The sequence below is a fragment of the Colias eurytheme genome, chromosome 18 (assembly GCF_061535395.1).
Source record: "Colias eurytheme isolate Ceu_HAF_F1 chromosome 18, ilColEury1 Martin Lab GWU primary, whole genome shotgun sequence".
Taxonomy (NCBI): Eukaryota; Metazoa; Arthropoda; class Insecta; order Lepidoptera; family Pieridae; genus Colias; species Colias eurytheme.
Window position 1 is genome coordinate 8,796,311 of NC_142997.1, and position 11,849 is coordinate 8,808,159.

Genomic DNA, 11,849 nt, shown 5'->3' on the forward strand with positions numbered 1-11,849 from the left:
ACCACAGTTATAGACATAGTAGTACTCCTCAAATATGTCTTCCACCATAATCCAAGCACATTCAAATAAATCCATATTTCCCAAGTGACAACGCAACATTAGAACACAATACATAAGTCAAACGATCTTTTATTCGAGATTTCCTTTGTGCAGATTTATCGCTCCTAGTCCACGTATTCCTGTAACAGAGAATATAAATCATTGAGCAGATGGCGCGAACATATCCGATTTTTTTCAGGTGAATTTTTCATGTTTCTTGTACTTACTACTTTTTGACTGTTAATTTTTTAACAAAAGTTAATTAAGAATTATATAGTGTATTTTATATTTATGAAAGGAGACATCTTTTTGTTGGAACCAGCAAAATATAGTCGAACTTAAATGTCTTAATAAACCAAAAGTACTTAATTCGTTGATACTTATGTTACTTTATGATTTATTCCAAATATCTTACGCCGTATCTTATTCATGTGTATAATATGAAGAATAAAGGCAGATGCACATCACTTCCATTTGCATAACGTTCCAGTTTATATGACATCTCAATAATTGTGCAAAATCCTTCATCTCTGGATGCCCTAATAGTAAAATTAAACCATAATTATAAATTACTAAATTAACTGTCTTTGTTGACGTTACCATACTTAGCAAGCGAAGGGTCTGTTCATTTCTAACTCTCGGGTCAGTACCGTCAACAAATTAATATTTCAAAGAGGTCACTAAATGTCCACTCCTGATATTAACCCAATCTGAAACACCAAGGTCCAGATAACCCTCAAGCCGTAAACAACTCATTAATAATTGGTTTCAGCCCCCAATATGTTTTATTCATAACGCTAGTAATCCCAACTACCCTAATGAAAAGGGACAATGTTCGAATAAACAAATTTTGGCTGCAGTCACACCGACTCGTAACATTTGAAGAACGGCGTATTCAATAAGGAACAGTTTGATTTCACATGCTAACGTTGTTGTTATGTATAATGTTTTCCATAGCGATAAGACATTGATAATGCCAGCACAGACAAATTGATCAAATAATGCCTGGAAAAAATAATTATGATTATGTGTAACACACAAATAAATTTTATATATATGAGAATCGAGCAAGCGATGCCAATGCCGATGCAAATAATTCATGGCAAATTGTTGGCCAAGGTACTAATTTTAAATGCATGCATGTCTGTATGTCTGACAAGATCAAAACAAACAACAATATTACCATTTTTCGTTTCATATGCTCGCCAGCTCAAGCAACAGCATCAATATAATGATTTGAAGCACTATAAGATGAAAAAAATCATGCCATTTTAAACCGAACGGTGTAACAGAAGGCGTTGACCAGGCTTATTAAAGATGGGGGCATTACGTTTGATGTCTTGTTCTTAGTAGAGTTTAACTTGTGAATATTGTTTGCAGTTTCGCCGTTTACATCGTCTGTAGTGTAAACTCGCTGTATTCAATTATAGCGGCAATGTCTGATGGTTAGTCTATACTAATATCACAGTATTACAATATTATTTCCTACTAGCTTTCCGCCCGCGGCTTCGCCCGCGTTTTCAAAGAAAAACCCGTTCCCGTAGGATTTCCGGGATAAAACCTATCCTATGTCCTTTCTCGGGTATCAAAATATCTCTATACCAAATTTCATGCAAATTGGTTCAGTAGTTTAGGCGTGATTGAGTAACACAGACAGACAGAGTTACTTTCGCATTTATAATATTAGTATGGATTGTAATACTGTGCTAATATTATAAAGAGGAAAGGTTTGTATGTATGTATGGTTTTCACGCATAAATTACTGAACCGATTTTGATGAAATTTGGCACAGATAATCTTTAGACCCTGAGAAAGAACATAGGCTACCTTTTATTGTGAAATATGTACCACGGGCGAAGCCGGGGCGGACCGCTAGTGATTATATAAAGATGTTTTGTATGATATATTATTTTAGGAGAGATACATTTTATGTGTCATGAGAGATGATATTGTAAGCGTTTAAGACAGAACGAAATTTATTTTGATAGTATGATACTGATATTTTCTATTTGGATTTATAACTGAGTGTATGTCAAGAGTAAAAACAAAATAAGATTCTTAGATGGGTTCGTAGCTCATCTACGCCTATAGCTATACCTAATTATTATCATGACTTTTCTTACTAGGTATAACAAAAGAATACGAGAGGAAACTGACCCAACTGATAACGTTAAAGAAAGAGAAATGTAGGTAAGTACATAGATTTCTAAATTATATTATTTGTAAGAATCAATTAAAACAATACACGTAATACTATAATTAATCAACAAACAGTAATCCACGTAATCTTTCCCTCATATCGATATATCTATCATTATGTCAACTTCAATGAGAGATAACTTGACCAATTTGTTTATCAATTATTTTCATTAAATTCCAAAATGTGGACGTTTATTTTAGTGTGTTTGATTTTTAGTGTAACAGCGGATGAAGAGGAATTTAAAATTGTTAAATTGGATTCTGGATATGTGAGAGGTGATAAATATTGGAATGGGGACTATTATGAATTTTATGGCATTCCATATGCCTCAATGCCGACCGGCAGGAATAAGTTTAAGGTTAGTAGAGTTTGTGGTAGAAATTTTCACACTATCCATACTTAATATTATAAATGCGAAAGTAACTCTGTCTGTCTGTCTGTTACTCAATCACGCCTAAACTACTGAACCAATTTTCATGAAATTTGGTATGTAGATATTTTGATACCCGAGAACGGACATAGGCTACTTTTTATCCCGGGAAAATGACGCAATCCCGGAAATCCCACAGGAACGGGAACTATGCGGGTTTTTCTTTGACTGCGCGGGCGAAGCCGCGGGCGGAAAGCTAGTAGATAAATAAATATAACTATTATTCTTCTTCTACTTTTAAAACAACAGTCTGAAGAAGAGAAGAAGTTAACAGAGGCTTAACTGTTTATAGGAACTTAATATATTTAACTAATGCGCTAGAAAATATGTTAGGTTTTTTGAGTTATAATAAGCACATGAACAGTGATCACTTTGAGTTTATAGATAATTTTAATTATTAATTAAGTAATTTGCACCCACAGTTTGCACCAAACCCATATTTAAATTATGTCATAACATAGAAGTGACTTTTGTCTTAGCAAAGGAAACATCTAGCATCTATGTAACTCGCTTGTGGTCAAATTATCTTCGTCCATGAATTACATTGTTTTTCAGTACCTATGTTAACCAACATTGTAATTCAAAACGGAGAAACAGTTGAATTGTTTCAACTTTATAGTTTAAACTTGTTTGCTAGAACTACTGATGAACATTGTAAGATTTTAATTGCGTCCTACAGAATATACTATTCAAATCATGATTACTCTGTCATATTAAAATTAGTTATTATGTACATAAAAATATATGCACTTCCAAAGTATCTAATTAGCGTGTACTTGTGTTTTTCAAATCAGAACTGAACACAACAATGATCGGTTTAAAGAACTTTATTTATCTCATAAAATAAACAAGAACAATACAATGATCTTTTACACATATGAGAAATAACAATTTTGCAGTTAGTATAACACAGCTATCGAAATTAGTTAAGTATGTCTTTAACTTATTTTTAAAAATAGTAATTGATGAGAATGATACATTTTTCAATGATAAATTTCTTTTCCAGGGTCCAGAACCAGTGAAACCATGGGACGACGAGTTCTATGCAAACAAAAATAACATACTCTGCCATCAATGCTACTTAACTGAAGAAACGGGTGATGACGTCTTGTTAGCGGGGGATGATGAATGTCTCACTATGAACGTGCTTGTACCATTAGCAGTGAATGAAAATAAACTAGCTCCTGTCATTGTGTACATTCACAGTGGAGCGTTTTCTGGCGGAAGTGGTAATATGGCCAAATTCGGCTACCTTGCTAGACATGATATTGTCGTAGTTAGCTTCAATTACAGAGTAGGTGCATTCGGTTTTGTATGCCTCGGTAATGAAGAAATACCAGGTAACGCCGCATTGAAGGACCAAGTAGCAGCTTTACGATGGATCAAAGAGAATATAAGCAAGTTTGGTGGAGATCCAAACAAAATAACACTCGCAGGATTCAGTGTTGGAGCGACTATGGCTGAATTACTTGCTCTATCTAAAGAAACGGATGGTATTATCAGTCAATTGATCTTAGAAAGTGGATCAGCATTGTCACCGTTTGCAATCAATCGTGATCCCGTAAGCACAGCCTGGAATATAGCGCAAGCTATAGGCTACAATGGAACAGCAAGTATGGAAGATTTAACAGAGTTTTATCTAAATGCTGATAATAAAGACTTGGCTTTCCACAGCCTCAATTATTTTCTAACGAATAGTACGTTCGGATTCGCCCCATGCATTGAAAAGGTAAAAGAAGGAGCAGTCATTACTGAATCACCACTTGACACCTTAAAACGTGGTGACTACAAAAAAATACCTGTTTTAACTGGTTTCTCAAATATGGAGGGCATAAGCCGAACAATCAAATTCGGTACTTGGAGAGAAGAAATGAATGAAAACTTTGCTGAATTCTTACCAGCTGACTTGAAATTTGAATCAGAAAGAGATAAAGATGATGTGATAAAAACTATAAAACAGCACTATTTTGACAATAAAAACGTAACTAGTGCAAATCTTGCAAGATACATAGATTACTTTTCGGATGCAATGTTCAAATATGCTATCATGAAGTCTGCTAAATTGCATGCAGCTGCCTCGGATAAACCGGTGTATCTATACGAGTTTTCATACGTTGGAAATCTAAATATGAAACATAATTATATGGACAGGATAAAAGGTGCGAGTCATCGAGACCAAACTGCATACATTTTAGATTTCTTCGGATTCACAAACAATTATAGAGATTTAGACACTAGGGAAAGATTAACGTCAATGTGGAGTGATTATGTTCAATATGGGTACGTATATAAATATAGTCCTAATATTAAGTTAATTGTTTAAAAAAATATTTGTAGTAAACATTAGAGTGTAGAAGTACTATTTTCAGGAAATACTATTTGTCTCTAATTCAAATAGTATTTTCTGAAAATAGTACTTCCACACCCTAATATTTTTGAAACATAGTACTTAGTAGTGTATTTTGTCAATATTGGTATGTAATAAATTAAACAATTTGTTTTAAATTTACAATTGGCAATTAAATTTAGTAAAAAAACTGTATTTAAATTATAATATGTATGTATACTTTCCAGAAATCCCACAGAATATGAGAGCTCAATTATAGCAGTAAAATGGCCACCCTATACAAATAAAGCACAAACATATCTCGAAATAAATAAACGCCTTCAACTAAAACAAGGTCTTTTCAATGAAGAATATAATTTTTGGAATACGTTTTATGAAAAGTATTACTGGAACCCCACCACGGTTAAAGCGGAGTTAAACATAACTTACAATCAAAAAGAGACAACTAAAGCCAAGGAAGTTCCATCAAAGAATATACCAGTTCAATCAAAACCATCAGATAAGGTAGAAAACGCACAGAAAGCTCCAGAAACAGTTATGAAGAATGATGATTTGAAAAAAGAAGAAAGTGAAAATTTAAAACCCGCCAGTAATTTGAAAGTAACAAAAACTATCAAAAAATTAGACGAGTCGGGAAAATTAGTCACAACAGTTATAAGAGACGGTGTTGAAACAATAATAGAATCTAAGGAAAAAACTGCAAAATCAAATGAGAAAGATCAAAACATAAAACTCAATAAACAAGAACAAGTAAAAACAGAAAAAGCTGTAAAAAATACTGAACCTGAAAAGCCAAAAGCAGAAAAAATTGAAGACAATAAAAAAATCGAGAAACAGCAAGAAGTGAAGAAGCCAAAGGAAAACAAACAAGAATCAGTTAAAACAAATGTAGTAAAATAAAGATTATATTATTATGTATGTATATGTAAATCAAAGCAATAATTCCCATAAAAGGGAAAACAGCAAAAATTATAAATTTATAAAACACTGTGCATTTATTTTTTTCCTTAATGCGAAATAGCTTGATAACTAAGTTTCACTATGGCCCTTATTCAATTTAGTTAAATCTTAATATTTTAATTATTATAATATACATCTTTGGGTACCTATATCCTTATCCTCACTAAGATATTACTTTAAATAGTAGATTTTGACAGGCCTCGCTGAAAAATCTTACCAGTATTAAATGATTTAACAATGAAATGAAAAGGAAATGAATACCCCGCGTTTTACCTGTACCAAAAACCTCCCCAAAAGACTCCCTTAAGAAGCGTAAATGCAATAAGAGCAGTTAAGGATGACACTAAATTGTTATTCACATTTGCCTGAAAACCCGCCAATTTTTCAGCTCACTCTAATCGTTTCCACGTGACTAGGGGATGTCAGGAACCCATTGTAAATTGTTTCCATCCCTGGGGTGCATTCTTATCGTGTAAATAGCGTTCCCTTTGAAACACTTCGTAATAAAATCCGGTAAATTTGTCAAAGATTAAGCAGAGTTTTTAAAGCAAATTGGACTTAAAAGATAGCTCCTTGAACCGAGTCGCTAAAGGGAAATGGGGATTGTACCATGTATTAAGTAGACATTGTCGACGGAAGCTAGCCACACTCAAAGTTTGCATTTTTTTCTAGAATAATTATTATTAATCTGTTGATGATTTTCCAAGACCAAAGGTACCTAATATACATGATACTTGCTTCAAGGTACATAGTTTATTAATATAGATACGATTTTTTGTTGTCAAGTGTATAGATAATACATAATAAACTATATTCTATTTATAAGCATAATATTATGTCCTCAAGAGACAAGTAAAGTACCTGCAATTGAATATTTAATTCTAAAATCAATGTTATAGCTATAAAATTAACAAATGCTAAAACAACACAAACACAGGTCAATTTAACTCAACGGTAACTTTCTCTTAAAATTTCCTAAATTCCATCAGCTTATCCATTAAATCACTCACCAAATTACAATATAATACAAACTCGACCTGAAATTATTCGTACGAAATTTCCAACGCTGTAAAACCAAGGTAGGAATGCGTAACAATTTCGCAGCATATTCCAAATATTTGATAGCTTAAATAGCTAATGAAAGTTGGTATAATCCGGCACTTAATTACGCCGCCCACGGAGTATGTGCGGCGCGGCTGGTGTCATCGGAACATTGTCTGGCATGCGATATTGACGTGCCGGTTTTGTGTAAAGGGTGTTTGGGAATTGTTTTTGTTTTCTTTATACGCTTGAGAAGAAATTTTAGATGAGAAATATACAAAAGCACGTAAAGTGGGACTAACAATAAATAATATGTAACTGGAATTTTTTACGAAGATTTGCATTTTCAAACATTTTTCTCTGAATTATTGAACTCATTAGTACGCAAAAATTAGGAGTCAAATCACGAATATTCTAATTTGATTAACCGTAATACCAAGTGTAATTTATTTAATACACGCTTCTATTTCCAATTCAATTGCCTAAATCACCTTAACGAATCTTCGATTCGAATTACTTAATTGAAATCAAATAAATGTAATATTCGAATTTATTACCATACCATATTTATTTAATTATACACCATATAGCGAACCATACAGTTATTATCGTTTGAGAATCTTATATTAATTTAAATATACCATCAAGCTAAAAAAACGCCCTGTATAAGCGATTCAAGCATTCCGGAGACACCGACGTTAAGCAAATCGAACCGAGATTCTCGCGCCGGGAACATGACGTCACTCTACCTATATTGACAGCGTCAAAGATTATGTTGCAGAACGTGCAGTCTTCAGTAAATTTTTAGTTTAGTTTTCTAGGAAAGAGCAAAATTTTCGTTTGTTTCTTACGATGCTTTCAGAAAGCAGCATAAGAGTAACTTTATCTTACTTTTATACTTTGTGTAACATAATGATCTACAAAATTTGCTGTAAAGCTGCTAATGTAAAGATGCCACTCAATTATTTTGTCATAGCCCTGAGCACTACGATACTGGACACCCACTGGACACTTTTGCTGAAAATATGTTAATAATTATGTAGACTCACATTGTCTTTTAAAGTATGTACGTAAAGAAAAGCACGTAGGTACCTTTATGTACAAAGCACACACAAACATAATCATACTGTCAAAAAGGACCAGCAACAAACACATCTCGAATTCAATCTCATTTTTGTGACATACAATAGAAAGTGATTGGTGTAAAATTAAATAAACTCACAAAGGGGAGGAACCAATTCGAACTTGTCATACACAATGGGTCTCAATTATTGTGTAGGGCTATGTCTAGAGATTTCGATTTGCGATTATGTATGAAATGTGTTAATGTTAAACGCGCCAATTTTGTGAAGTGAATAGAGGAGTAGGTACTATAAAAGCGCGATGTTTGTAGGGATTTTAAGACAAAATTTTAAAGCTTGTTATTAAATATTAAGTCTATGTATCAAAAAATTATCTATACTAATATTATAAAGAGGAAAAGTTTGTAAGTATGTATGTATGTATGTATGTATGTATGTATGGTTTTCACGCAAAAACTACTGGACCGATTTCAAAAATTCTTTCACCATTAGAAAGCTGCATCTTTACTGAGCAACATAGGCTATATTGCATTTTCAAAAAAATTAGAGATCCTTACCAAAAATGCAATAAAGTAACCCAAGGTGTAAAAAAATCCCCAATAAAACTTCTGTCATCGCGTGCGCTGCGGAATCTATTGAAGATAGAACAAAAAAATGTTCTACGGTATTATAGAATGGATCAATATCTACAAGAAAGTCCGCGATACCATATGTCCATCTTCAGTAGTTATGTTACTACAACAACTTTTTTACGTTTTCAAAGTAAATAGAAGTGCCGACAGTAATCAAACCATGTTATCCATACACATAATATATTAATCCTTATCCCATTAAATGATGTTTTATTATAGACTGTTTCAATACCAGCAAAATACTTTTTAAATGAAAAGAATTGGATATTCCATTCAAAAGATATAACGAATTTTTAAAAGTGTCAATCTACAGAAAATAGTAGGTATACTGCTCGAGCAGGCCGTAGTGCGGAATTCTATCAATATGCGTCTTGACGGAACACAGTGGGGTTTTGGTCGGTAGGAATCCGACATAACCCACGGCCCCTCCCCCGGAGGCCGTGGGTATCTATGAAAGATTTCCCCACTAAAACAAAAAAAAAAAAAAAAAGGCCGTAGTGCGGGACGGGGTAAAGGTGATTTTCATGTGATTAAAAATTAAACCTATAGTCCGACCTATAGTAGACTTTTCACTGTAATGGTGGCAGTACACATTGGGCCAACGTGTTGGGCCAACGGGTTGGGCCAACGTGTAGAGAGCTACTTGGCGGTATGTTGGCTTCATTAGCCTAGTTGGCGCCAATATTGGCAGGCCAACCGAATGTTGTCGGTTTTTTGTGCACACATCAAAGGATCTTGGCGCGCTCCACAAACAGCGTTCACACGTTGGTGTCTTGTTTAGTTTGTTGTTACTCGTCAGCGGAGACAGTATCGTTGCGCGTCAATGAAATTTACGTTTAACCATGTTCCGATAGCGATGGCGGCGCCGAGGTTTTACAATTCGTAGATTTGTATCGACATGAAGGAATAATTTGGAATCCACGGCATGAACTACACAAAAATAAAACCATATGACTCAATAAATTAGATGTTCTATTTTCTATTTATTATATTATTCTAGATGTTTTTCTTATCTAACTTTCATACAATGCGATAAAAAAATGAATATATTATTATAAAATGAGTAAAATAGTATTAAAAAGTTACTTGTTCTTAAAAATTAAATAACAATATACAATGAGCATTATTTTGATCAAATTGTGCTTTATTACATAAATAATATTATCATTTAATAAAATAATATCTAAAATCTAATCTTTAAAGTTTCGTTTTATAGGTAAGTAACTAGTTAAAATTAAATTAAATGTAAAATGTACACATTTTAAACATTTGAAAAAATCTAAACATAATAATGTTTTATTTATACAGTTATAAAAAAAGGACAATAGAGATTGGAAAATGGTATCATCGCAGACGGCAGAGTACACTCATTGTTATTGATGCACATGTACGTAATAATTAAACGCACTGTATATTATTAAATTGCCGCGGCTGCAAGAACTTCTACGGACTACGTCCATCTTTGAAGCGCCAATGCAGAATGATCAGTACGCCAATGTGTGAACAGGAATCTTGATATCCTTCATTTTTTCCCAACACGTTGGCCCAACGCCTTGGCCCCATGTGTACTGCCGCTACGATATCGCTATCTATGCGGGTGAAACCGCAGGGCATTGCTAGTACATAATATTATAACAGTTCGATCATTGATGTTAACTCTATAAAAATTATTATTTTTGAAAGCGCTGTTAGCAGTAATATTACCTATATTACTGCTAACAGGTAACCTAGGTTTATTAGGTATATTATTTAATTATTATCCTCCCTCTTCGAATAAAAATTAAATTTTATTTTATACAATATTCGCTCAAAATTCATAATATATTGCCGTTTTAAAATGTTACAATAAATATAAAATTTTAAAATACTTTGTTTCGAAACAAATTTATTAATATGTGAAAATTTTCAATTTCATGAACATGTTCCTCTCATGGGAAATTATAAAATGTACGTAGATTTAATTTAAACGTAATAAGAGAATCGACATCGTATTGAAATTAATATGCGTCGCTTAATTAGTTTAATAACTGTCCCTTTGTTCTTTCTCTTTGGTTAATAAAAATATGCAATTACTTTGTAATATAAAACCGAAATAGAAAGAATGAGCAAACCCGTTTTTTACAATGTTTACAAACATACCTGCAAAAATAAATATAATTTAATAGATAACAATAATCAAGAAATTATTGCATTGTCACCGATCGAATTGAACCTTGAGGAGTCTGTTACATACAAACAATAAACAAACAGGTGAAACTAATGAAATCGTGGTAAAAATATAAAATTTTTCTCTACATAATTTTAATGTAGACATAGTGCTCTCTAAATACCCAGACAAATTATTTGTACTCCACAAATATAATCACAACGTTATCTACAAAGCAATGCTCTAGCACTCAACATTATTAAAATAACCGCAAATTTGCTTAAAGGCTCTTTTATCCTAGAATTTTATCATAACTCCTTTGAAAGGCTTTGAATACTAAAAAACTCAAGGTAAGCGAAAAATTCTGTATGAAAACCACTTTCTTAACTGGAATTTTATATTTCGTAAATTAATTGTGTTTGAAGGTAAAACCAATTATACCGATAAAGGAATTTTCGTTTTATTCTTATTAATTTTAATAATTGGGCCATGCTGGCATACTGGTTATCGACTTGATCGATAGGTTTTGGTTCAATTCTAACTGAAACTACATAAACATCGAGAGGATAGCTTATTTCAAGTGAATGTACCTAATACCTATTTATACCTAAATTTCAGTTTCACTAAGGTGTAATAAATAGATGACTAAAAAATAATTTTGATTGTGATTAAAATTATGTAGGTAATTGAAATGTTTAATCTAAGATTTTTTGTTTTAATCAATTCATAGCCGTTATTAGAAATTGGTATCGGTTATAAGCTTAAAGAAAATTTGATTCCACTGCTAAATTCTATATTAAAAATCTATCATTATTTAACTCTATGCTACCTCAAACATTACATATTGTGTTCTTTAAAAATAATATAAATAAGGTTTAAAATATCCATTAAAACACTTTGTTTGAAGTACAAATACCAATAATGCCCAATAATGTACTAATAAAGCCCTATATCAAGGAAATTAGTTTTCCC

At 32.6% G+C, this 11,849-nt stretch overlaps 1 protein-coding gene across 1 annotated transcript; it reads left to right on the top strand.

The window, feature by feature from the left end:
* The first annotated feature begins 2,420 nt into the window (after nt 1-2,420).
* Nucleotides 2,421-5,978, top strand: LOC149900846 (esterase FE4-like). The gene is made up of 3 exons (XM_090112296.1): nt 2,421-2,597; nt 3,676-4,949; nt 5,244-5,978. The coding sequence occupies exons 1-3, from the start codon at nt 2,421-2,423 to the stop codon at nt 5,914-5,916; spliced, it is 2,124 nt and encodes a 707-aa protein (XP_089968422.1). The 3' UTR covers nt 5,917-5,978.
* The last annotated feature ends 5,871 nt before the right edge of the window (nt 5,979-11,849 follow it).